The sequence below is a fragment of the Halichoerus grypus genome, chromosome 7 (assembly GCF_964656455.1).
Source record: "Halichoerus grypus chromosome 7, mHalGry1.hap1.1, whole genome shotgun sequence".
Lineage (NCBI taxonomy): Eukaryota > Metazoa > Chordata > Mammalia > Carnivora > Phocidae > Halichoerus > Halichoerus grypus.
This window is the reverse complement of record NC_135718.1, coordinates 8,298,776-8,326,244: the sequence shown is the minus strand read 5'-3', so window position 1 is coordinate 8,326,244 and position 27,469 is coordinate 8,298,776. Positions and strand designations below refer to the sequence as shown.

Genomic DNA, 27,469 nt, shown 5'->3' with positions numbered 1-27,469 from the left:
CTTCTCTGGTAAGCTAGACAGAGAACACCCCACACCTGCCGCCCACGTGAGCCTCACGACAGTCCCAAAGGGCTCACCATCTTCATCGTTACCATCATGCCCATTTCGCAAATGGAAAATATGGGGTTCAGAGAGGTCAAGGAACTCCCCTGGAGTCATACAGCATCTGAGGGATGAACTGGAATGTGAATCTAGGTCTAGCTGACATGGAACGTTTTTCAAATTCATCGGTGGTTCGACAACCCTAACAAAGTCAAGAAAATAAGCAGTGAGCATCATGCTTGGGGTCTTGCCATCCCAAAGCTGAGGGACCTTAGGAAATGTGACACCCTCATCCCTCCTCGTCTGGGAGCCCTGGGCTGGCACATCCCGGACGCAGCAAAGAAAGCTTATCCTGAAATGGGACTCCAGGGTCCTCTGCGGCTGCTATGAAGGAATTCCCGAAGTCCCTGCTGGAGGCCCCTCTGGTCCTGTGTGGATGCCAGGAGCAAAACCGCATACTCCCCGCATCGCACACGGGCGGGCTTCGACCAAATGCCCTGGTCTGCCTGGGAGGCCGGGCCACCGACCTCCAGCAGAAGGGAGGTGTATGCAACAGTGTTCACCACACATCGGGCCTCAGGACACACCTGCGGCTTGGAGTCACTTCACACCTGAGCGTGGGATCAATGCCCGGCCCTTCTGGGGACCTACAGCATGGGACACCCCCATGATGGGCACAGCTCTGTGTAAAAACACCCAGCCCCAGCACCAACACACACATGCTCTCTGCCCCTCTGCTGGGTTTGTTTTTGGTCTGATACTTCCTTGCAAGTCTACATTTACCCGTCTCTGACGCTACAGAATCCGAGTAGCTCGGTGCTAAGAGCAGGCCAAGCAGACGCAGCTCTGCCCCCTTTCTTGCTTGGAGAGATCCCTTCAGATCTCCAAGCCCTGGTGATCTTGTTCATAAAACGGGGAGTAGCCACACACCCCAAGACTATCGGAAGGATGAAGGAGGAGTCTGCGTAGAGTGCTGGCACCCTGTCAAAGCCAGACGACAGTCGCTACTATCCCCATGACAAATGATAAGGGACGGCTGGGCCCCTCCCTGTCCCAGCTGTCCATTGCCACATTCGGCTGCACAATGACAGCAAGGCCACCCAAGACTTACTTCCGGCGACAGTGTGCCAGGAGGCCCCATTGACAGTCCCGTCCTCTTTCTGGAAGTCCTCTGTGTGGCACACCCTCCGCCTGGCATCAGTCATGAGGCGGTGCGTGGAGGCGTAGGAGTAGGCCAGCCAGCGGAACACGTGGTCGTCGGGCGTGGGGCTGGGCTCCTGTGTCTTCCACAGGGACCGCACCATGTCGTAGGGGTACGCCACCACCAGCTCGCCCCCCTGCAGGTTGCCGCCCAGGACAAAGGGGATTTTTTCCATCCACGCTATGACAGCCCTGGTCTCTACTGCCACCTGCGAACACAGCGAATTCAAGCAGGCTTTGAGAAATAAAAATCGGAAGGAAACTGCATTCTCGCCCTACTTTCCAAACAGGGACATAGTTGAAAGTGCAACCATTTTATGGAATACTTGTAGCAAAAATGTAGAATTTCAAAATCGGTCCGAGGAAAACTGGACTTTGTGCAAATCATGGATAAAAAAAGAGAAATCTAGGGAAGTTTCTTTTTTGTAGGAATATTCCAGTTAATGCCCAGAGGGAAAGACGGAGTTAGCGTATCAACACTATGGCAACTCGAATGAATCAATGGGCCAGGCATGTTCATCCCTGCCTCCAGAGAGCAGAGAAAGAGAGAAAACCAACAGAATGTGTCTCCCGAGGGAAGAACATACACCTCAAAGAGAAACATCAACCCGGAAAATGACCAAGCCTCTAATCTGGGGGCCGGCAGCCTTTTTCTGCAAAGGACCAGATGGGAAATACTTGAGGTTTTGAGGGGCCCGCAGTCTCTGTCCCAACTACCCAACTCTGTCCTAGTAGCTGGGGAAGCACCAGAGACAATACGCAAACGGTGTTCCAATAAAACACCATGTACACCAACAAACCTGGGTGGGAAGTAGCCCACCCTGTTCCGTGGAGCCCAGTCCGGTCTACAGCTCACTGCCAACTTACCGGAAACACAGAAGTATAGGTTACATGACATGGTAAGTATACACTTGGCAGCACCCAGACAGTGGAAAATGCGACAAGACGATCTAATCTAGTTGCTGACAACCTAGTTGCTACGACATAAGCAACGAGCTGAACAACAGCAAAACTCTGAGGATAAAAGGCAGGAAGTGAAACAGGAGAAAGCTTTGGGTTAAAGGAGACTGGAAAGCCCGTGCACCGGATCACAATGAGGGAGCTTTAGTTGGCTCCTGATTTAAACAAACCCGGGTGTCTCAGTCAGGTAAGCGGCCGACTCTTGATTTGGGCTCAGGTCGTGATCTCATGGGTCATGAGATCAAGTCCCACAAAGAGCTCCACGGTCGGTGGGGAGACTGCTTGAGATTCTCTCTCTCCCTCTGCCCCTCCCCCTCCCTCTCTCTCTAAAACAAATAAATAAATCTTAAAAAAGAGAGAGAGAATGATAATAGGGCAAACGTGAACCCTGCCTGGATATTTCATAAACTAAGAAATAATTGATTTTGATATAATAATGGTAATTGTTCACGGCTTTAAAAGAGGCTCTGAACTTTTAGAGATACTTACTGAAATATTTGCAAATGAAATGACACCATTCCTGGGATTTGCCTCAGTAATTCTGGGAAGGAGGAGAAAGTGGGTGCAGATGTAGATGGACCGAGAACGGACAGGTGTTGAAGTTGAGATGGACACATGGGGGGCCTGAAAGCTTTCGCTCCAATTCCGTATGATTGGCATTTTTTTTTTTTTTATGATAAAAACTTGAAAGAAAGAAAGAAAGAGAAAGAGTGGGAGGGAGGGAGGAAGGAAGGAACTCACAATGTTAGAAGCAAAAATTAGAAAGCCTGACAAGGTCAATACTGATATGAATTCAATTATTTACCCTAAGTTACTGATTCCTATGAAGAGAATTTCAGCAGAATAAAATTTGATAATGGAAAAGAAATAAATGCTGGAAATGGCTTAGCTGTGCAGTACAGAAAGTTGATTGAGGAATGAAATTGACTTAGGATTCATTAAGTTTTGTTTTTATTCCTAAACACATCGGGGCCCTGGATGGGACTACTTGTGGAACTTGGCTCATGACACAGTATCATCGCTGGTCCGTGCTTGTCCTCTTCTCTATGTTGATACGATAAACACCCATAAACCCACCATCCGTGCCCAAAACCAGATCTTACGGACAATTTCTGTGTAATATGTGACTCCCCTGTCCCATCCTCCTGCTTCCCACTCGGAGGTAACCACTGTATCCTCAATGATATGATTCTCATTCTTCTTGTTTTATCCTATATGTGTGTGCTTAAAAATACATTATTTGGTTTTACTTGTTTTTGATCTTAAAAAAGGGGGGGTAACCATACTAATTGTTGTCTTCTGCAATTTTTTTCTCTCAATTCATGGTTCCAAGATGTATCTCTGCATTGTTGCCCAAAGCTGTAGCTCAGTCTTTTCCACTTCGGTATGACGATGTCATCATTTATCTGTCCTTGTGATGGTGGGCATACAGGTAATTTTCAGTTTTTTGCTGTACTGAACAGCATTGCTTTGAGCTTTCTTCTGGTATACATGTGCTGAAATTTATCTTGCATAAATCACCAGAAGTGGGACTGCAGAGTCATAGGAAATACACATATTCCACTTTACAAGATAATCAAATTATTTTCCAAAGTCACAGTGCTAATTCACACTTGCACCCACAATGCATGAGAGATCCACTGGCCCCACACCCTCTCCAACACTCAGCTACTGTCAGACTTCTTAATTTGCCAACCAGTGGGTGTAAAACGTTCTCTTATTTGCATTCCTTAGTACTAGTAAGGCTGAACATATTTTCATGTTTATTAACCATGTTTCCTCTTCCACAAATTGCCTCTTCATATTCTTTTACCGTTTTTCTATTGAGCCGTTTATATTTTTCTTATTTGTTATTCTTTATGTATTTTAAAGTTCTCATTCTTTTCCAATTACCTAATTTGCAAATAATTTCTCTTGGTTTTTAGCTTCTCTCTTACAGTTTTTAAAATTTTTGATGAGCAAGCTTTCTTATTTCGATGTAGTTGAGTTTATTAATCTTTTATTTTATGATTAATGTCTTTTAAAATAGCCTTCTTCACCCTGAAACTAGTTATCTGTATTATAAAGATTCACTAAGAGATTTTACTGGGAGTGATTATTAAATCTTATCAAATGATTCTTTCATACAGACAAATCCCTTCGTAATTTTCTTCTTGGTTTTCTATCATTTCATTGATTTATACTCTTATTTTTTTATCACAATCTTTATACATTTTGGGGGGTTTCTTCTGTTATTCGTGTGCTAGTTTCTTTAGCTATTTTTTAGCCTTTTTTCTTTGGAATATAATCACTGAAAGGTATAAAATTCCTGAAAGCACAGGAGTTGCTGTGGCACTCTGCAAATTTTGATATGTAACATTTTCATTACTGTTGGGCTCTGATTATTTTTTAGTTGCCAATACAGTCTTTCTCTTTGACTCATTATTTAGAAGTATTTTTTTTTTATTTTCTAAAGACGTGGTGATATTTTCATTAACCTTATTACTGTCTTTGGTTGAACTGTATGTTGGTGAGAGCATCGTGGTCTGACGCGTATTCTCTGAAACTGGGTGAGATTTCCTTTACAGCCCAGAGCATTGTCAATTTTTTAAAACACTCCAGGGATTACTCAGGAGAATATATTATTATCTACCTAGTGGTTGTAGACTCCTTATAGATCGCTATGTCAAGCCTGTTGACTGCTCTTCAAGTCTTTATCTTTGCTGACTGCTTATCTATCTAACATAACCACAATTGAAAAAGATATTTGTGGCAGCAGATCTGTGTAATTCCCCGTGTGTTTCCCAAAAACAAGCTCAGAAAGCTAAATTCTCTAGTCTTAAAGCAAAGACTGACATCCAAGGACTTTCTATGGCTATGCTGAAGAATTCCTTATTTCTCATAGCCTCAGGGCCAAGAACACTGGCAACCATATTCCAATACTGGTCCAAGAGTTCCCAAATTATAACATCACTTGAATTCTCAGCTTTACCAGACGTCATTAGTACATTAGTCTGAAAGCAAAATGTGTGTGTGTGTGTGTGTGTGTGTGTGTGTGTGTGTAGGGGATTATATAGGTTGGAATTAGGAAATATGAGAGAGAATGCAGAAGACTCAGAGGCACTGAACCCTTTACCCCCCCATAAGCTGCCCATGGGCACCCTAACCACACCACAGATACTGCCACTGTCTGTCTACATCACTTGACTGGTTGCTTCTTGAGGGCCTGGGTAACACCATCCTGTGCATCCTTAAATGAGGCAAGCATGCTGGCCTTCCTCCAGTAAGTGGTACCCACCCATGTGGTGGGCTGGAGCCCCAAGGCAGAGCGGGGCAGTTGCCTTCTATCCATTCATCATCTCTTCCTTGATTCCTCAGGAACAGAAGCTAGTTATGTTTATTTTTGTTTTCTTGAGCTTGCAATGTGCTTGCCTAAAACATAGCATTTTCCGGCCTTCCCCGCAGTGGGTTGATAGCATGTTTTGACTAAATTCTGGCCAATGAGATTGAAGCATAAGTATTATGGAGGAAATCCAGGAAAGACTCTTAAAATTAACTGAATTGTCTAAGAGGAGGATCTTCTTTTTTCTTTTTGGTTTTTTCTTAACTCTTGTTTCCCTCTTCCTTCACAGAGATGACAGCTGGACCCACTGCCATCTTGGATTTTGAGAATGGAAGTCACATGCTAACATGGCAGAGGTAGAAAGACAGACAAGTCATTGGTTCCTGATGCTCATGGGGCTTCTATCTGGCCGGGCTTCTATCATCTGCTTTTAGGGTCCTTCTATATAAAAATAAATAAATAAATAAACTTCTCCCTCATTAAGCTGTTGCCATTTTGGTTTTTCCGTTGTTCCCACTGAACCTAACCCTAACTCATACAAGCAATCAAGGCAGCCCTCCTGAAGGACATATACTATCAGAGGTCAGGGGTAAAGAGGTAGATGACTATGGGCAGGGGAGGCAATAAAAGGCATGCAAAATTTTGTGAAAATTTTTTCTCCAACATACGTTCTTTGCAAAAGAAGACCGGAAAATTTGGGGGGAACATTTCTCATTCGATGCATTTTTTTTTCTTTCCAAAGAAGCATGACATGTAATAATCTGTGGGGATTATTAAAATAAAATTAAGATCTCTCAAGCAATCAATAAGGTCTAAGGACAATTTCATAGCAATTCCATAGCACTGCCAAAGCTGAGGATAGTAAGGATAGTAATGACCACACAGAATTCAGGGGCAGGGTTTTTGGCTTTTGTTGTTGTTGTTGTTTTTAAAGCCCTGTGTGGTTGTAAAGAAATCTAATTCAACGATTTCTCTTTTATGAAGAATATCCACAAATGTAAACTTTAAAGGTAGTTATTATCTAGCACACTTCCCCACTTTAGGAGAAAACATGAAAGAAAAACAAAATGGTTTTGTCTTGCTCTTAAATGTCAGATCCTCTGCAAATACCAGCGGGTGTTAACTTTGGCCTTCCACTGCTCTGCAGATGATGGGGTATTTTTACTCACCGTGGCATTTTCAGACAGAAACCACTCAGGGATTGCAATATAGTGATTGGGAACTTTCCTTGGAATGTTCTGTCGGTCCTCTGCCTCCCAGAGCAGCGTGTTTAAGTCGGGAAAGTTGTTGTTGATGTCGATGCCATCGTGGGTCCAGCGCCCCAGGGACCAGCCACCCAGCTCCGAGCCCTGGGGGACAATTCCAAGCGTGAGGGACCCACAGGCTTCCGGACTTCTCTCACACAAGACGTCCCCGTCTCCACGCCCACCATCCCCACCTGGGTGTGTCTCTAAGCCTCACACACCCTCTGGCCCAAAGACAGCACCCAGAACACTGAAGCATCTTCTAGTACTAGGTGGGTGGTGGGTAATATCGCCAAATCACCCCAAGAGGGAATGCAGAGCCTCACCCCAGCCACGTGGCAGTGTTCAAGAAGTATTAAAATTTCTTCTCCCCTATCCCCCACCCCCAGAGAGCTTCTAGACTGGTCAGATGAAACTCTGAGTAGGAATGAATCCAAGAGTCCGGCATTGCAAAATCAACCATCACCGTGTTAACTCATTCTCCCTGCCATGCCCATAAGTTGGGCTCGCAAACCCCTGCCCAACGGATCTTGCAAATCGGGCACTGAAAATCCCTAACCAACTCTGTACCCATAAACACAACCACAATTCTGTATTATAAGGCGTGCGTGTGATAGGTACCAAGCACAGTTTTCCACTTTATTCCCAGATAATACTAATAATAGTCTATAATAACTATAACCTACACAAACTCTACATCATAACTAGAACATGAAATGTAAACGATATATCAGAATAATAAAAACAACTCTTCTCGGAGCACCGAAAGGATTATAGGCAACAACCGAATTGAAGGCCTGCCTTGATTATGTGCTCCATCAATGTTCAGTGTTATTTTTATTCTGTTCTGTTGTGATCATTGAAAATGCAACCAGTATTATTCCTTCATGTTCACTTTCTCCAGTTTGTTGGCATGTCTACCTCTCGGGTGCCCATGATTCTCAATTCCTGCTTTGCATCTTTCACGAACCCTGTGAGTTTCCCTGCCTCAGCAGAGAGACACTGAAAGGGAAGCCAGTGATACGGAACAGAAATTGACTCGTGGCCCAGCGTGCTCTGCGGCGGGGGCCTAGCGGCTGCCCTGACCAAGAGGAACAGCATCATTACCCCTTCGTAGGCCTTCTCATAGCCATCGGGGTTGAGGGAGGGGAGGATGTGAATCCGGGTCTCCTCCACCAGGCGGACGATGCGCGCGTTGCGGGCCAAGTACTCTTGGCACAGGAACTGCATCAGCAACAAGGTCAGCTCTCGGCCCAGCACCTCGTTGCCATGGGCCCCTGCGATGTAGTGGAACTCCGGCTCACCTTTACTCAAAGACGGGAAAAAATACAGGTTCATATCGATGCTTCTAGCAGGATAGCCCTTACCATTTAGGATTAAAAAATCTCTGAGTAATATCAACTTACAATTTTACCCTAGCTCTTCTTTCAAATAGGCCCCCCAAATTATATCACTATACTTTTTTTTTTTAATTCCGAATAGGTATATAAGAAAATGTGTAGAAAACTCTTAGATGATACCAGCCCCTGGGTAATCATGTTTATTCTTATTTAACAAGAATGGAGAAAGTAACACAGTGCGTAAGGTTTAAAATTTACAAATGAAACACAAGCCATAACAATGATTTTTCTCTTTTGGGAGGCAATCGTTCTTCTCAAAAGAAGGTCCTATTAAATCTTACAAGGACACAAAGATGGATAAATAGAAGCAGAAAACAGATCAGCAGGGGACATCAGCACTGACACAATTTTGTAAGGGGGCTGCCTTTGAGGTTTTCCTCTTCCGAGCTCAGCTTTTCCAGTGTCGGGGCTTATCAGTGCCCAGCATGGGCTGACGATACTTCTTCTCTCACTGGCAAAGTTACTGCTTCTAAGGAAATGTGATTTTACCTGCAGATCAAGCCCTTACCCTTTCAAAGAAACTCCTACGAGGAACTCCTGAGATACTGACAAATTTAGAGTTGAACGAAGCAGACAAATCTCAGACTTAAATATCGGTGGATTTCTAAAGGACTCGCAGATTTACCAAAAAGAAAACCTGAGAAGCCCCTCTGACCCGGAGGAGAATCCAGGTTCCAGAGTGACTGAATGAGAAATGGCTGAAGATAGGAAATGCTCAAAAATAGAATTAAATTAAAAAAAAAATTAGGGGACCTCCCTCTAACTTAAGCCATTAATAACTTAAGTCCAGAACTTTCTTCTATAAAAGGATTCAGTCCTAACCAACTCTGGCCACATTTTTCTTTGGTCAGTGTGACTGGCCTCAGAGCTGGAGAATAGAATTAAATGTGGTTCATTTGGAGAAAAGGAAGGTATCTCTACCTTAAATAAGTCAACAGCCTATATCACAAGATAAGAGCTTCACAGAACCAGAATTTGCAGAATCTGTGTGTGAGAGTGGTGCATGGACAGCGCCTGGCCTGTTTCATGAATGTTCTCACAGAGGTGAGCCATCTCCTGGCTCTTTAAGAAGGCACAAGACATGGAGGGACAGGTGTCTCACAGAGCGGTAACCTCACCGACTTCATGCTCCCCAGGGTGGTCGGAGATCTCCACGGCATACAGCTTCAGGCCCTGGTGGCTCTTGCCAATGTTGTAAATTCTGGTGATGTTGGGGCACATTTCGTTCACAACCTTCATCAGCTGAAAAACAAAACGGAGTTAAGGCTCTAAGCAATGATGGCTGTTCTCTAAAGGCACAGAGCTCCCAAGATAGCCACCTGCTGGTCCCCTCCCACAGCCCCCCTGCACGCCCTCACCCTCCCCAAACACCAGAGCTATCCCCTCTGCCTGGAATGTTCTCCTCGGGTTGTGATTATCACCTTCCTTGGCTGTGGTCTTACCTTTTTATTGTGATTTCCTGTTTTATTTTTGTCTCCTCGCTAGACTACAGATCCTTTTTTGTAAAGATTATATTTATTTATTTGACAGAGAGAGCGAAAGAGAGAGAGAGAGAGAGAACACAAGCAGGGGGAGCAGCAGAGGGAGAGGGAGAAGCAGGCTCCCCACCGAGCAGGAGCCCGATGTGGGGCTCGATCCCAGGACCCTGGGACCATGACCTGAACCAAAGGCAGATGCTTCACCAAATGAGCCACCCAGGCGCCCCAAGACTACAGGTCTTTTAAGGGACAGATTGAGCCTATGCTCTCCATAACCCTGCCTAAATAAATATTTATTACCGAATATCAATTTTTTTCTCATAATTTAATGAGCATCTTTGGTGTGTCAGGCTGAGGGAAGACACGGCTCCCACCCTGCTGGAGCTTACGGTGCAAAATAGAGGGGAGTCATCTGAAGACCCAGTTCACTGATGCTAGGTAAGGGGGTGCAGGGAAGCCATGATAATGGCGCGTCATGTGGTGAAAAGGTGGGGAAAGTAGGCTTTGATGAGGAAGTAAAATTCGATATGTGTTATTTCCTGAATTTTACGTTTAAAGTTGAGCTCGTTAGACAGACAGCTTTGGTCTGAGGGGATGAGACGAGCTGCCGAAGGAGAGGGCTCTGCTGGTCACAGGAGTACAGGCTGCCCTTGAGAGGAACAGGGGGGCTGTTGGGAACTCTCGTCCACAACAGGGCAAAAGCAGAGACCCGCCATCATTGGAGAGACAGCATGCGAGGGAACCACGGCTTCTACGCCCATCACCATGGGGACACATACATGCTGCAGGGTTGAAGTGGGACCACGTGCACAGCACCACATCTTCCCAAGGGACACAGTAATAGTGTCACTAATAATGTAAACTATTGCATTAGCCACACGTTCTATTTCTTCACTGATTTTCACTGTCATGACCTCCAAGTGAAGTAAGTAAGGCAGAGGTGACTGTCCCCATTCTACAGATATGGAGACTGAGGCTCAGAGAACCACTGAGTGATTTGCCCAGGGTCACACAGCTGGTACCAGGTGCTGTGGACTCAGGGCTCTTCTGTGTCCCTGAAGGTGCAGCAAAGCAATGACCACCAGCACATCTCTGCTGCCCGTTTTGTCAGCTGCACGCCATGACCCTTCTGAAGATGGCCACAGCACAATCACCATCTGATTTGGGGTCCCACATACTAGTCCCTACAGACTGCAGTCATCCTCATCTACCACCATCAACCTCAGCAAATCCTTAGCAGCAGATGATCCACTGCCTTGGTTCGGATCAATGACTAGTTCTGCAGACACAGCCCGAGTCATCCTTAACTAGGCAACAAAAACAACCATCCAGCACACAGCCTGGCTGTCACTTAATGCCTACCCTCCTCCTCCATCCAATCAGCTGCAGGAGCAACATGCCACCTGTGTTTGAGATCAGGACCTTGACACTGGAGCACAAACTCCACCTTCCGTTGGATGCACACTTAGCCCTGGAAACATCTCTTGGTATGGGATAGCCTCAGCCGTGACTCACCAGTCACCTCTTCATACCCCAGCCATCCTAGCGTTTTCCTCCCAGCCACATTCCCTCCGTGTGCTGTGGTGTCATGAGCACCTTTACACATGAGAATGAGGACACAGGCATTTGAGGAATCTCCTTTCTGAAGGTTCTTTACAGTTCTCTCTGCACAGAAAGAAATTCTCTCTGAAATGCCAGGAAGGGTTTCCCCAGTGGCCACCAGCCCCATTAATGACCTAGCTGGTGATCCACCTTGCTTATTTCTGAAAAGAGTCAAAGATGTCTTATTGGAGTTGCAGTCTTGATGGTTAAAGTGACAGTAAAGACTAGAACTTCTTCCTGGCCTCAGAGCATGCATTCTCAGTGGGGGTGACATCACCCCCCCAAGAGGCAAAAACTGGTTGTCTGGGGCTAAAGGTCTCACACATCACAATGCTTTGTGGCCCTCCAAAGCTCAGCCCTACCCAACAAAATCTTACTCGTTAATATTTAATATAATGGGCAGAGGATAATTAAGAAAGTGTCTAAAAAGCCTCCTGGGGGTGGGGTGGTGATAATGAAACCAGGTTGAGATCGATCACCTAGAGAGCGTGTGGGTTTGCAGAGTCTGAGCCTCATTGAGACTCTGTTTCCTCATCCCCGAGATGGGAATACACTTTGCCAACCTTGTATCTACTGAATCCTAGGCTCTGCTGCTTCCCTCCTCCTCTGCAGGAGAGAGAAACAGAGCCCTTCTCTAGCAATTCAGTTTCCAGCAATATACAAAAAGGGACTTCTGCATAAAGGATGCTACAATGACAGGCACATGGCACTTGCTGTGGTGGCTTCACCCTCTCCCCGGCGACACTAAGCCAGATGTCCCAGTGCTCCAGGGCACAAGGCAGCAGGGAAGAGCACACTCCATCCACTCCCTGGGACGTTCTGCAGCATCACAATTACAACTATGGGGACAGCGTGGAAAATGGCTCATGATCCAACATTAACTGAGGGAAGCAAGGCAAAATTATCACCATCCTCTCATCAAAATCGAATGAATTCTGTGAATGTAGAGACTGAAACCCTGGACAGGAATGGGGGGAAATGCAAATGGCTGATTCTTGAGGGTGGTGGGCTCAGGGAAGATGGACCTTAGACTTTGGGTTTGCATTTGATGTTGACATAGTATTGTTTCTCCAATGAATTAAAATGTTTTTTAAAAAGGCGGAGGGAGAAGAGAAAAAGTCCCCTTCCACCAGCTTTATTGATTTGCCTGAGAAACAGGCACTGCATCTGGTCCCGTGGAGAAGGAATCCCAGAGGGTAGGAGGGGAGAATGGTGGTAGGAGGCACCCAGGGTTGAGGAGATGGGCTCGTCCGGGTCCGCAGGTGGGCTGCCCTGCCCCGGCTTCTTGCCACCATCGCCCCCCCGCCCCCGGCAGGTGCACCACAGCCTACTGCCCCACAGCCTGGCGCCCTGACCCGCCTTCGCTGCCCTGGAAATCAAAGTCAAACCATGAACCTTTTCCTCGAAACCACTTATTTTTCTCCCTTTGTGGATGGTACCCCACCCTCCTGGGAAGCATGCCAGACCCCTCTCTCTCTGTCCCAACTCGTTCCAACAGGAGACCTAGGACTAGCCAGTCCTCCTCAGAACTGCCTCTCTCTCATCTGTCTTCAGGCCTGGTGGCCCCTCTCCTGGGGACCACGGCCGTCCCCGACAGTCCACTCCCCACATGCCTTCCAGACAGATCTCCCTGGAACACTGCTCTGCCACATAAAACCCCCTCTGATTCTCAGACGCTATACCAAAGCCTCTCCCAGCACTCAGGCAAGCCTTCTCTCCCAGCAGACTGTTCCAGAAGCATGCCATTCTGCTCCTACTTCCATCCCTTTGCTCTTGCTGCCCGGGGTGCCCTCCCTTCTGTCTCCACCTGCCCAAGGCTGGCCAACGGCCCCGGACCATAGCCGACCCCATCTGCATCCAAAGCCCATCCCAACCAGGCCAACTGGGCCGGTCACTTCTCCCTCCTATCCCCCAAATATCTCCCCTGGAAGGAGCTCGGAAGTACATATTTATCTAGTACACGTTACAGGTTTATGACAAAGTGACAGAGTCTCCGCCCTCATGGTCCCAAATGAAGGAGATGTATATAGACACAGAGGTGACCCAGCAATTAGAAATGGTGACACATGCTGTGAAGGCTGGAGCGCTCCTGGAGGGGTGGCCTCACTCTGCCCCGCGACATCAATGATGCGCAACCTGCTCTTTGCCGTCCCCTTCCCTTCCCATCCTACCCGCCGGGGCCCCCCTGCAGGAGAACAGCACCTTATAAGTCAGTGCTCGAGAAATAGTTCCTGCCCACATTCTCAGCATTTCCCACGCAATATGTTTTTCTATTTTCTCTTTTCTCTTCCTGCTCCGCTGCTGTTTCTCATTTTTTGTTTGTTTGTTTGTTTGTTGGAAATGTCTCTCTCAATACTAGGATAAACTAACATTTTTTCTTTTCTGAAGTAGAAAGATTTCTATAGTAACCCAGCAGACTCCATACGGGGAACTGCTAAAAATGCTGGCTTCTTTTTCATCCCCAGGAGCCAGGAATCCAAATGGCAAATCACTTCCGGCTTGAACACCCTTCAGGATTGATAGATGCTCCCCTGAACGGTTTCCACTTGAGGTCTGCGGAGCCCTGGGGTCACCCACCATCACCTGCAGGGGCTGCACTGACCATTCCAAGTGTCTCCTTGGCTTTACATCACCAAGTGATGGTGAGCAGAGTTGCCCAGGAAAATGAAGTACACTCCACTAGTTCTCCTTTTCTGGAAAGACCCCGATTTTCTACACGGAACAACTATTTAAAGATACCAGCTACCCAGAGTCTCTGTGCAGTAGCTCATTTTAAATGCATTTAGATTCATTGCTTTTGACATTAATTGCACCAGCTGAGTGGATATTTGCCGAGTTTCTGGGCTCGCAAAGATATCCCGAGATGTGCAGTAAGTAGAACTGAATTAACCCACAAGTGCTCCGTGAAATGGAAGGGTGAGCTGAGCCATGTGAGTGCCAGAGAATGCAGAGCAGCAGGGATGATTCACAGACCTCAGGTCCAGACACATTATCCTGATTTCTGAAGAGCAGGACAGCAAGAGAATTTCTCTAGCATGTCCCACCTCTAAGTCTAAACTGACAGGTGTCTGGAAGCTCTGTGGGAGTGTCTCAGATTAAATGACATTGAGACAAACAGGGCTTGTTGATTCCCTGGGATGAGGCAGAGAGGCCTCTGGGCTCAGTCTAATTGCTCCGACCTCAGGAACGTCTCCGGCACTTGGACTGGGCCTCTGGCTCCTTCTCTCGGCACCCATGAGCCCTTGCTTTGAGCCTTGCTAATTTGCTCTTGGTGAATCCTTGTTCTGTAAATGCTTTCGTGAGGATATCTCTCCATTCTGTCTCTTCAAACAGATTCTCAGGTATCCAAGGATTTCTCATTTGTCAGCGTCCCCCAAGCTTTCCAAGCACCGTGCTGGGGGCAAAGGCTGAACAGGATTTTATAGGCAAAGCACTCAGCACAGGCACTGTTCTTTCAGCTTCTCCTCATAAACGGCTGGTCCCTTCTCCCTTCACCCAAACACTGTCCACGGCTCAGAATTACTTGGTTTCTGTAACTAAACCTGGGGACGATCTTGGCTGGGATGAACTTTTGCTCCTAACGGCACTAAAGTCCTAAGATCTATAAAGGTATCAGGCAGTAGTTCTGAAGCCTGGCCATATGTTAGAAATGCAGGGATAACTTTTAAAAATTTAGACCTCCAGGCCCTCCTTCTAAGGATTCTGCTTTAAAAAGTGGCCTGAGGCGAGGTTCAAGTACAGATATTTTTCCAAATTTCCCCAGGTGATTCTGTTACATAACCAAGATGGACAATCAGAGAGTGAATAACAAGGGGTAGAGTTCTAGATTTCCTTGGTGACTGGGCTTCCCCATCAGTAAGGTCAGGAAACAGTCCCTGCCCTCCTGGGGTGGTTAGGAGGGCTGACCACACTGATGCAGGTAAACTGCTAATGTAGTAAATTAACGTAGGTTCTACATACAGGCTTCCGGCTATTACTTTTATCGGTGGTGTTCTAGATCCTTTTTCTTCTTTAACTCTGCCTATGACTAACATCCTCAAGTCAGTTATCACTCAAACACACAGTGAATCTTAAGAACTATTATTAAATCAGAAAAGTCTGGGTCCAAATTCTGTTTCAACCATTTGCTGGATAGGGAGCCTTCCTCTGGTCACTGGAACCCCAGTGAGGCATTCTCAATGTAGAAACCACAAGCATTCAGTGTGGCTTCAGAAAACCAAAAGGATCATTCAGATTCCTATCCCAAACACACCATCCTAATTTCTAGAAAGAAAAAAAACAAACAAACTATGTTCTTCTGGGCACAGGATATAATGCTCTTTGAGAATTCTGGAGCTTACCTGGCGCATTTCCTTATAGTTGTGGTGCTTAAAATCCAGGTCATCAGTGGTGGTCATTTCGTTCCTTCGGTGATAATAGTTATTTGGATCTAGGGATAGAAATATGGTTTTGAATTCACTCACATAATTCGGTTACTTGTAAGGTCAGGAAACAGTCCCTGCCCTCCTGGGGTGGTTAGGAGGGCTGACCACGTTGCCTGATTCATGTGGAGACACAACCCAATCTCAAGCTTCTAACAATCGCACAGAGGTGAGAGAGCCAACTTTCGAGAAGCATCTCAGGAGTCAGAATTAGCCAGTGGTGGAGATGGACCTGGAGCCAGAACGCCTGGTTCAAATCTCCACTCTTCTACTTAAGTGTGGTGTGACCTTAGATAAGTCCCTGGAGCAGTCTCTGCCTTAGTTTCTTCACCCGGAAACAGGGAAGAAAGGTACTTCCCTCATTGGTTCACGGTTGGTATTAGTTGGAATAATCTATGTGCCTGGCAAACTGTTGGCACTGAATGAATGAATGAATGAGTGAATGAATGAATCAGTGAATGAATATCACAACTGTATACATAAATGGAAATTTCTGGAAGTATGGTGCACACTACTCGTTACTCATCCAGCATTCAGGCCACTTCCATCCTTCCTAACAGAAACCCTGTGTGGTTGGGAATCATCCCAAAGCTTCCAGGAAACAGACCTCACATCCCAGCTCAGGGAGCCAGCGTGACTGGTGTCAACCAATCAGAGCCCAGCACACCCTGGCCACTCTTCTTGGTCCAGATGGGAGGGAGGCACAAAGGAGTGAGAATCTCTCCGGAGTAGAGGACAGAAAGAACCCCACCAACATCAGGAGCTACTTCCAATCACGTGACTTGTCAAAGTCCCTTACTCACTAAGCCAAGGGGGCTGGGGTTTCTGCTGTTGAAGCCAGAGACCCCAACAGGCGTGATCAGGCTGTATTAACACTGGTCACCTATGGGGACTGGGATTCGGGGGTCTGGGAGGAGAGGTCTGCTCTTGACTTGATTCTTTTCCCCATATAAATTGACCTTTTTCTTTAATACATATAAGCCCTGTTGTTTATATAATTATGAGAACAAAATTCTGAGTGCCTCAGAATTATGAGAAGAGAGGACCCTCAAAGGACAGGCTGGGGAAGAAGAGTGAGGAGGAGGATAAAGGGGAGGAGCACTCAGTGGACCTGGAGGTCTTTCCTTGGACCTGCCAGCCCCATGGCATCTCCAACTGGATGAGGAAGCCAGAAATCCTGGCCAGCTCCCGACGTAGAGAGAACATACTGCTCCCGACAGGGGGCTCTCCTAACCCAGACACCCTGTAGGCAAGGTTGAAGCCGCAGCAGCTGTGGGTTTGATCCAAGAGGCTCGAAGGGGGAGTCCAGAGGCAGTGGCAGGGGTGGGGGACAGAGGGATGAGCGTTTGCTCCGAGTGGTGTCAGGAGCCGCGGGTCCCGCTTTGCACCACCAAAGATGCTCCTCAGACCAGCATTCCGGCTGCCTGTAAACCCAGTCCAGACCTACTGAATCAGAACCCACAGGAAAAACAATCCCCGCTGACTCCACAGGCTCGGAAGTCTGAGGAGCACCGTGTTCAAGTACCGAGCACGCTGCTGGCAGGAACGAGGCCCTGGATGCACACCGCACACAGCTTCCAGCCACTGAGCCACGGCCATGACCACCGTAACCGACCTTGCCAGGGTTCACCTGCACTGGCTTCACCCTTGAGAAGTGAGGCTCCATGCAATGCGCTGAAAATCGCAGAGAGACCCAAACGCCAACAAACCAGATTTTAGTATCCACCAAAGTATTATTTGCCAGTAATACCATGAGAAACAAGGACTATCCCTGAAAGGGAGAAAGTAGGAGGGCAGGCTGCCATTTTGTCCAGGAAAGAGCAGAAGCTGATCAGGTTTTGCACAGGCCCCCCAAACACATTTCAAGCACTTTCCTTCTGGGAGTGTGGGCTGACCACATGCAAGCTGCCTCCCCTTGGGTTTCCAAACCTGTATGTCTCAAAGCAAAGGTAAAGCATAGTTTTCACATTAATTTACACTTCGTTTACCCATATGATGTTTTCTAAGAGCTACTCAACACTCCCCAAGTCCCAGGGGCCTCTTTCCAAAACTCTTTAAAGCCCCTTTGCCTTCAAACACAAGTTATGCCTTCAAGGTTCTTAAAAAGGATTGAAGAAAATCTCAGAACCCTAAGTACAAAGGAGCTCCACGTTTGGCAACGTTCTGCCTTCCCTAAGACTAGTCAATTTGCCTAAGGACAAGGGTACAAGTTCCGGAACTATCTCAAAACCACAGGTCAGTATTCTTCACAACTTCCCATCGCCCACATTTTGAGCACATCATTCTTTATCAACTGATTCTGATTAGATAAAGTTATACTGAGAACCTATTAAGAGCTTAGTACTGTAGGTAAAGAGATGAGCAAGAACCGAATCTGGCCCTCTTGGGGCCCAGAGTCTGCAATCCCAGTCACCTAGTCAAACTGCTGGCCCCTTCCTCTTTCTGTGGGCAAAAGGCCCCCTTTTCCTGCGGGGAATCTATTCCAGATGTTTCAGATAAAATTGCCTTGCTTAGCATGCACAGTTAGGCGTTATGTGACTGAGGTTCAGGCATGAAACCGTGTCCTCTGCCCATAGTCACTGGCTCAGAGGTGATCCCAAGATCCTAGGGTCCATGCTGGGAATCAGATGACTTTCCTCCCAGAGCTGTAAGAGGAGAGCCTCCATCTCCTGGAGTTGCTCAGATGGTGGAATGAGTTTGGGGTGTTGATCTCCCTGTCCGTGAGATGAACATAAGGGGAGGCCTGACTCCCCGAGAAGACCCTGACATAGGAGAACTATTCTTGCCTGAAGCCAGAGTCAGAATCAGATCCAGCCCTGGAATTTTCATTTACGTGAGCCAAAAGCCCTCCCCCCATAAGCTAATTAGAATAGGGCTTCTGGCATTTGAAACGTAAGTCCTGATTCAGTCTGTGAGGCCTTTATCCTCACAGATGGAGCTTGGGAGAATCAGTCTCCTGCTTCCCTTAGAGTGTGTGGTTTCACACGTCATATGTCCTGAACACCAGCCGATTCCTTCCGGAACACCTTAGTTACAGGGACAAACTCCCGACGGGGCGTGTGGAGCCTAAAACCATCCCCCCGACTTTTCTTCTCTTACTCAGCTATTTAAAATCCTGTTTTGCCTGAACTTGTCTATTGATTATGCATTATGGGGGTTGAATTATGTCCCCCCCAAAAAAGATATGTTGGAGTCCTAACCCGTAGCACTTCCGGATGAGACTTTATTTGGAAAGAGGGTTTCTACAGAGGTCAGCAAGTTAAAGTGAGGTCATTAGAGTGGGCCCTGACCCATTATGCCCGGTGTCTCTAGCAAGGGGGGGTGCAGAAACAGAGGTAAGCACACGGAGAAAAGGCTCTGTGGAGGTGAGGGCACAGATGGGGTGATGCATCTACAAGACAGGGAACCCAAAGACTACCAGAGGTGACCCCCCCAGAAGCTGGGGTAGAAAGAGGGAGCAGGTTCTCCCCCACAGCCTTCGAAGGAGCCAGCCCTGCTGACGCCTAGATCTAGATAGGACTTCTGGCCTCCAGGACTGAGACAGTAACTTTCTATTCGTCCAAACCCACCCAGGTCTGGGCACTCTTTACGGCAGCCCTAGGAGACTGCTAGGAACCTGGGACATTCCTGCCTCCTCATTGCTGTGGACACCCGCTCTTCCCATCCCCACACACACGCCAGCTCACTCCACAGGGCTCTTTTCAAGACAACAGTGATCATTCCAGACCAAACCGCATTCCTGGAAATCCGGCGGGGGTGGGGGGCGGTGGTGGGGGGTGGTATCAAGATTCTCGGACTGTTCTGCTTTGCTATTTGCTTGCTTTGGGGACCTTGCTTGACGGGAGCGGGCGCTCAGTGGGGACAGGAGAGGCTATCTTTGCTGGAAAGGAGGCTCACATGCAATCAAGAATCACTGGGCTCACGATGCCTTTGACATTCCTATCCAGAGCAGGCGATCAATAGAGGCAGAGATTAGAGGTCACAGAAATGGCGGAGGCGGTCAGGAAGTGATGACTCGATGGGCCCTGGTGGGTGGGTTTATGGGTCCACGATGAAGTTCAGACACTAGACAGAGCTGGTGATTGCAACACCTTGTGAATATGCCAAATACCACTGACCTGTATCTTTAAAATGGTTCATTGGACATTACACGAGTTTCACCTCGCTTTTTTTTTTTTTTTTAAAAAGGGCTGCCTGCCTCCTCTGCAGACGAGGAGGCCACCAGAGACACATCGCCAGAAAAGACAGTTGTCGAAAGTGCTGATGTTTCTACAGTTCCCCAATAATCAACACGGAGCAGCTGGACCAAGAAGAGAAAGCACGAGTTTATTTCAGCTCAGTAAGGGCACGTTGCCCTCAGTTGCAGGGACAACAGGCAGCACCCAGCAAGGCTGGATCCCCCTGAACTGAGAGGGGTTCCCTCGGGGTAAGGATGCCTGACACGCTTCCCTGGTTATACTCGAGAGCTCTGGGGGCAGCGCAGGTGTCTGTCCTCTCCCAGAATCCCAGGGCCCTGCCTCAGAACGGGCACATCCTACGTGTTTGGTGTATGAATGCAGGAGTGAGGAATGAATGAATGGGGGGACGGATGGATAGAGATCCCAATCAAGTCATTTAGGAAAGACTACTTATGAAAAAGTTAACACTTCCTTGGGCTGAGAGACCTCTGAGAAGGGGCCCACTTCATGCTGCGATGCTACGCCCTATCGCCAGGGTGGAACGAAGGCGGAAAGGTAGGGCAGAGGGCGTGGTGAATGCCAACCACATCCTTGGGGCTGAGAACAACTATGGGACATTATGCCATCTCTGGGTCTCTAGTGTACTAGTTTTCTAGGGCCGCCAGAACAAAGTATCACAAACTAGGCAGCTTAAAGCCAATGTACCCTCTCACAGTTCTGAAGGATAGGGGTCTGAAATCAAGGTGTGGGAGGGGCTGTGCACACTCCAGGTTCTAGGGGAGGAGCTTTCCTGGCCTTTTCCTAGCTCCTGGCAGTTGCTGGCCACCCCCAGCTTTGTAGCCACATCACGCCAATCTCTGCCCCTTCGTCATATGGCCTTCTCCCTCTGTCTCTCTGTTTTCTCTTCCTAAGGACACCAGTCATTGGATTTAGGGCCCACCCTAATCTTAGCTGATCACACCTCTTTCCAAATAAGATCACATTCCGAGGTCCCCGATGGACAAGAATTGGGGGGGGACGCTATTCAACCCAATGCAGTCAGTCATGGCATGCCCGACAGAAAGGCCCACCGGGGCAGGACGGCCCGCCTTGCTGAACGGAGCTACTCTGGTATAGGAAGAGGGAGGCTTCTTGCTGTGTTCCTGAACCCAGGGCAGGAGGGAAATCTGTGGTTCCCCACGTGACCTGCTCTCTCATCCCCAAATCTGAGTCCTCTGCACAAGGAGGAGACATGAGAGGTAGGCCCTCTGGTTTCTGGAAAAGTAGAGGTTTATCCCCACCAGCAGGTCCTGAGAGCAGCCACAGCCTGCAAGAAACACAGAGGACAGACACACAGAGGACAGACACACAGAGGACAAAACCAAACCAGGACGAGAAGAAATGAGACATCTTCTCGCTCATCCTCCCACCATCCATGCGGGCTGATGACCTTAGAAATGAGTTAGCCACAGAACCGATGGTCCAACCAAGGGCAGGAGAAGAAGGAAGAAGGGGAAAGTGGGGGGAATGACATCTGTTCCGCAGTGACTACATAAGGGCACTCGACAAATGGCTCTTGCTTTGCCTCTGGGGGGGTCTGTGCATCAGGAATGGAAGCACAGATGAACAATGACAAGGAAGAAGGAGCGCAGCCCACGTGCATTCCAGGAGAGCAATAGAGTCCTTCTCATGGAACTCATGGCTTTGAAAGGCAAAAGGCTCCATCAAGCCAGGATGGGACAAGGGAGGGGAAGGGAGTTCCTGGTCTCTATCTAAAAAAGAAACGATGTTTCAATCCCACTCGCTCCCCTCCCCCAACCCGGAAGCCCAAGAGACAGGAAGTCAGAGGAAGACAAGAGCCAGACAGGAAATGGGAAGCAGAGAAAAGGTCTAGGTGAAGAGAACACAGTCTCAGCAGCATGGTGGCAGGCCATGGATCCCCTCCACTGGGATGACCAGGAGTCTTAGGGACAGAAATGTTAACTGCCAGGTCTGTGTAGTTCTCTGTTACGTGCAGCAAAACCCTGTTTTTATCCCCAAACCTCAGCAGTCAGCCCTCATGTGAATCAGCATCTGCGGAGACTGTTGCTCTCAAATCCAGGGGGAAGGGGGATGATGGCGTGAGCTGACCAGGAGCAGCGCTGGGAGAAGGCATGGGAAACAGGAGGCAGAAAGCAACACCCTGGCAAGTGCAGGCGACCACCCCAGGCAGCCCCAGAAATACCGGGGGGCAGGAGGGGAAAGGAGACTCAGGACCTTCCATAGGTACACAGGGAGGGCTTGAGTCATCCCACGGGGATGCTTTAAGAAAGGGCGACACAGGAGTGGAAACACTTAGTCCCAATTCTACAAGGAAGCTCTTATCTCCACTTCAGACACGAGAAAAGCAAGGCATAGAGCATTTCCACAAGTTACTCAAGACCACAGGTGCCAGGGGATGATAGGAGACCGTGAACCTGATCTAGGCCAGAGCTCATGCCCTTTCTGTGCACCCAGCTTCCCTGAAAGGCACATGAATTCTTCTCTTTTTTTTTCAGATCACACAAGGCCTGGGCAACCAGTAACAACGAAGGCAGCCTGCAGCTGGGACATAGCCCTTCCCATGAGCGCTTCTAGTTTCATCCGAAAGAGGCTGAACACGTCACCCTTAGCAAAGCAAGACAAACTAAGGGCCCCGGCAACTTGTGTTCTGATGCCTGTCTTTTCAAAACCTAGGCCAGGGCCCAAAATAATGACCAGTTCCATGGGATGAGTAGGTATGCAAACTGTGGGCTCCGTGAAGAAAAGGGGAAGGTAGCAAAGCAACTAGATTGACGAAGTCTTTTGCAGCTCTGCTGACCCAACGGAGCCCATCTTTCTCCTGATTTCTCCATACTGATGAGACGGGGGTGGGGCTGGCTGAAACAGGTCAGCCAGAGAGGTGGTGGTCTTATGATTGGAATATTTTCTCAGTGATTTATGCCTGGGAGGGCATGTGCATGAGGAGGAAGGAAGGAGATGCAGCGTGTCCCTCGGTCCTGGTCCACCCACAGGAATGACTGTGGGGCGTCTGCCCTTAGCAGCGCCTCCATGCTGCAGGACAAACAAGCTCCTGTCCCCAGATGTCCGCACAGCTCCTCACAAGGTCTTGAGTTGAATCCAAGAACCCCAGACACCTCAGCCCTGTGCAGATGGAGGGCAGTCACTCGGACCCAGGGGCAGGGAACACCAGGCGGGAGGAGTGGTGCTTTCCCCAGGGAGGTCGGAATCACACCTTCATAGGAGTAGCCACTCAGCAGCACCGGGGCTCAAGCACGGCCATCCCCGGCCCTGAAAGTCACTTCCCGGGCCCCTGGGTATGCTCCTGTCGTCCTGTGGGGAAATCGCAGGCAGAGCGATGGGGCCCTTTTCAGAAACAGAGAGCACACATGGCAGTATTGTTTACAACAGCAAAATAGCTGAAAACCACCAACTCTGTGACCTTGAAGTCAGCCAGCATGTGTCTTAACCTGAAATATTCATTATTAAAAATGTATCTTAGGAAGCTCTCCCCAGAGCTTCCTAAGATGTAGCTTAGGAGCTCTCCCCAGACTGCTAAGTAACTTCTAGAAGAGAAATGGCCCTAATGGGGAAGAGGACTTCTTTATACTTTTATTTATTTATTTGAGAGAGACAGAGAGAGAGCACGAGTGGGGAGGGGCAGGGGGAGAGGGAGAGAATCTCAAGCAGACTCCCCACTGAGCATGGAGCCCGACATGGGGCTTGATCCCAGGACCCTGAGATCATGACCTGAGCCAAAATCGAGAGTCAGCTGCTTAACCAAGTCACCCAGGTGCCCCGACTTTTTTTTTTTTTTTTACTTTTTAAATAATGAACAACTGAGAGGGTATCACGTTAAGTGAAGTAAGTCAGACTGAGAAAGACAAGTACCATATGATTTCACTCACATGTGGAATCTTAAAAAACCAAATGTATAAACAAGCAAACAAAAAACAGAATCAGGCCTATAAGTACAGAGAACAAACCGGTGGTTGCTAGAGGGGAGGGGGTGGGGGTTGGGGGCAAACAAGGGTGAAGGGGAGCGGGAGATCCAGGCTTCCAGTTCTGCAATGAATAAGGCACAGGAATAAAAGGCACAGCATTGGGAACACAGTCCCTGATCCTGCAACAGCGTTTACGGTGACAGATGGGAGCTACAGCCATGGTGAGCACAGCGTAATCACCATGCTGTACACCTGAAACTCATGTAACGTTGTGTGTCAACTATGCACAAATAGATAAATTTGAAAGAAAAAAGGATAATAAAATTTTTTTGAATTAAAAAAATTTTAATTGTGGTACAATACATATCTAATTTGCCATCCTAACCTCATCTTTAAGGGTCCAGTTGAGTAGTGTTAAGTATATCCACATTGTTGTGGATAAACAGATCGCTAGAACTTTCTCATCTTGCAAAACTGAAACTGCAACCATAAACAACACTCCATTTTCTTTTCCTTTTGAGCTTTAAAAATCCTATTAATAGACCATGGCATGCGGTAATTCATTTTCCAGTTCAAAAATTTCTGGACACATTACTCATGAAAGCTTGAAAAGAATCACCACCTCCCTCTGCCCTGAACTGAGAGTTCTCAGGAAGATGGTATGCACAGAACAAAGAAAGCAGAAGAAAAAGGTAAATGAATTTTTCATAAACAAGAGTTCCAGGAAAAAAACTCTGGGAGGTTGCATTTAGACCACAAGGTCACCTTGGGATTGAGCAGCTGAGTTGGTTGGGTCATCTCTGTCTTTGGCCTCATTAACTTGCACAAAGGGACTGTGCCCACAGCAGGGCAGTGAGCAAGGTTCACTTACCCACGTGGACGAGGGGGCCCCCGGGCTGCCCTAGTCCCTTAGATGTGACTGCCACCAGGAGGCACGCACAAAGGCCAGTTCCCCTCTGGGCAGACTGCTAAGTAACTTCTAGAAGAGAAATGGCCCTAAATATTTGGGGTTGGAAATAGAGCCATTCCAAGTCTGTACTTGAAACTCACCTAGAATTCACATTGTAACTGTTGTGTCTTTGTGTTTAAATTGCCCCAAGGACCTATCTTCAAACACACACACACACACACCAAGCATAACTTCACAGGGAAATATTTATTTCATGAGACTCTCACAGGGTGCCCTTTGCCGTTTACCAACAATGGATGAATTCCTGCCCACAGAGAGAAACCACGACCCTGCTCTTTCAAACAAGCAGACGGAGGCTGTGCTGAGTGACACAGGAGGGCAAGTCTCCCGGCCTGGCACAAAGAGGGCCTCTCAGACACCCACCTGCGTCTGTGTCTACAGACTCTCCGGGCTCTGGAAAGCCCAGCGGGCCCTGGGGGCGGCAGGGGGGACGTGGGGTGACCACTCCAGCACCAACCAGCCACAAAAGGAGGCCCAGGTCCCAAATCAGGCCGGCCTTCAACGTCCTCTCCGGATCAGCCTTGAAAATGCACACACCCTTTGCACCAGGGACCCTATTTATCATAATCTGACGTAAGCACTCATCCTGTGATTGAATAATCCTGTAATTTACACAGTAACCACTGACGTGCACAATGACATAGAAACGAAGACGTTCCTTGTGTGGTTCTTTATGGAACCAAAATATTGGAAAAAACTGAACTTTCCACTGTAAGACAGATTAAAAACAGGATTTTTGTCTATAGATTAGATAAATGCACCCACAAGACAGATGGTCTCTAATAGTTTTAATGACATAAAAAAAAGTTTTCACAAGCTAGTAGGTCCAAATATATAACAAAGAATCTGTCTGGTGTGAGCGTGAGTAGGTAGGCAGATAGACCCATCTTTCTCACCAATACAGAGTTTGTGTTCTAAAAATTCATACTTGGCAAAGCAAGAACTTGGATATTACGGATTGAGAGAAAAGCAATAAATGACATTAAATGTGCTCTGAAAAGCAAGAAATGTAAGTTCACAGTGGGGGAGGGGGTTGATGGCTACAGAAATAGCCCGATGGCTACAGTGGTTCCTGAGAGCATCAGAGCTGGGCAAACTCCAAAAGTAGCAAGGCCTCACTCTCCCACTAGACAAGAGTGGTAAGGAAAGCTATAACCCAAAGCCGTGTTCCTTGTTCCTAGGGATGGGCCGTGGGTGGACAGGGAGGTGGAAATTCCTATAGGCCCTAACGAAGAGTCTTAGGAATGTGCTAGGAGCTAGCTTCCTGCCCTGAAGATGCCCGGGCAGGAGGAAGGGGTCGCCATCTACAGGCTCCATATGGGCACAAACTCACAGATTTTGAAAGGCCAGACCAAGCCAGCCAGGAGCCAGGCCAGATCAGCCTGTCCAGAGCAGACACCAGCTGGGATCCAGAGGACACACACGTGAACTCAAGCCCCCTTCTTCCTGCCCCCCTGAGGTCACACCCAGATATCATCATGTGAAAATAAGCTGCGGGAAATAAAGAGGCATCTACCCAAAGACCCAGGCACCCAAGCAAAGCGACTTCAACAGAAAGAGACTGTGTATGTGGTCACATTTAAAATTAACTTCTGCCACCTCCTCTACTCCAAGTAGTGGGAGCACTCAAGGACAATTAAATGTGCTATGAAAAATTTTCTCTAATTTTTTTTTTTTTGCTTGCTTCTGAGTGGTAGTGTTGAGTGAATTTTCAGCCCTGAAACGTGCATCATCTTAAAATCCCAGGAGGCACGACCACAGTGGGCACCTCACTTTGGTACCCCCAAATATTCATGGCGTTTCCGAGTGGGATTAGGGGAGGTTTTTATTTATTTTCTTTCTGCTCAGCTAGGTTTTCGAAATATTCTGCAATAGATGTACTATCTTTTTTTTTTTTTTTTTTTTTTTTTACAGGAGTACAAGATTGCTTAGTTTGCGGTCACCCTGGCCAGGCACCTGTTCTCCATCAGCAAACCCCTGCAGCAAGTTGGGAAGGGCAGGCTCACCTGGCAGTGGACAGCCAAGGATCTCCATCCTCATACAGATGCTCCCGTTGTCGAACCAGGACCGTGGATTGATGCGGATGTAGCGGGCCACCATGGGGACGGGCAGCTCGTTGAGGACAGGGATCTCCTTTTCACTGTTTCCTTCAAATATCTACTTAGGCACAAGGGGGAAAAAGGCAAATCTTTTAGAGCTCGCTTATCAAGGGATAAAGGGTAATTCACTCATTCCATAAGATTTCACTGAGGAGCACCCACTGTGTGCAGGGCATTGAGGGGAAAAGAGAAATGACGCAGGCATGGACCCTGCCCTCAGGAAGCCCCCATCTACCGGGGTGGCGGAGAGAGGAGGAGGAGGGAATACTTTGATAATCTGGGTGAAATCTATTAGTACCATGGCAGAGGGACAGCCACAGAGCTCTGGGATTTCAGACAAAGAAAAGGACCAGGCAGAGCTTTAGGGGGCAGGTGGTATTTGAATTGGCCTTGAAGGAAAACTATTCAGATCTGTGGGATGGGAGGGATTCTAGAGACAAGCAGCAGGAATGACTGGAGAAGCCCAGAGGTGGGCTTCAGAAGGAACAGAGCAACTGGCCCTCTTTTCCTGGAACACAGGGGAAGTGTGTGCAGGGGGTAAGAAAGAGAGAGAAGGTTGAAAGCAGAGATGCCATCAGATTGTGGAAGATTCTGGATACCATGGGAGGAAGG

The 27,469-nt window shown here is 47.8% G+C and overlaps 2 protein-coding genes across 5 annotated transcripts in view; one reads left to right on the top strand and one right to left on the bottom strand.

Annotated features, from left to right (window-relative positions):
• The window catches only part of GPR26 (G protein-coupled receptor 26), an 84,988-nt gene extending 78,966 nt beyond the window's left edge, over positions 1–6,022 (top strand). Inside the window, exon 3 of the mRNA XM_036067150.2 lies at positions 5,814–6,022. Coding sequence (XP_035923043.1) covers positions 5,814–5,850 — 37 coding nt within the window. The 3' untranslated portion in view covers positions 5,851–6,022. The remainder of the gene's footprint in view (positions 1–5,813) is intronic.
• CPXM2 (carboxypeptidase X, M14 family member 2) overlaps positions 1–27,469 on the bottom strand; it is a 139,472-nt gene that overhangs the window by 22,533 nt on the left and 89,470 nt on the right. For all 4 annotated transcript variants that reach the window (XR_013449577.1, XM_078077015.1, XM_036067146.2 and 1 more), the window contains exons 6-11: positions 26,765–26,915; positions 15,589–15,677; positions 9,287–9,410; positions 7,876–8,072; positions 6,694–6,873; positions 1,154–1,451 (exon numbers count right to left, since the gene is read on the bottom strand). Coding sequence is in view for 3 of the 4 variants with exons in the window: in XM_078077015.1 (XP_077933141.1) it covers positions 1,154–1,451; positions 6,694–6,873; positions 7,876–8,072; positions 9,287–9,410; positions 15,589–15,677; positions 26,765–26,915 (1,039 nt within the window). In the remaining variant the exon portion in view is untranslated. The remainder of the gene's footprint in view (positions 1–1,153; positions 1,452–6,693; positions 6,874–7,875; positions 8,073–9,286; positions 9,411–15,588; positions 15,678–26,764; positions 26,916–27,469) is intronic.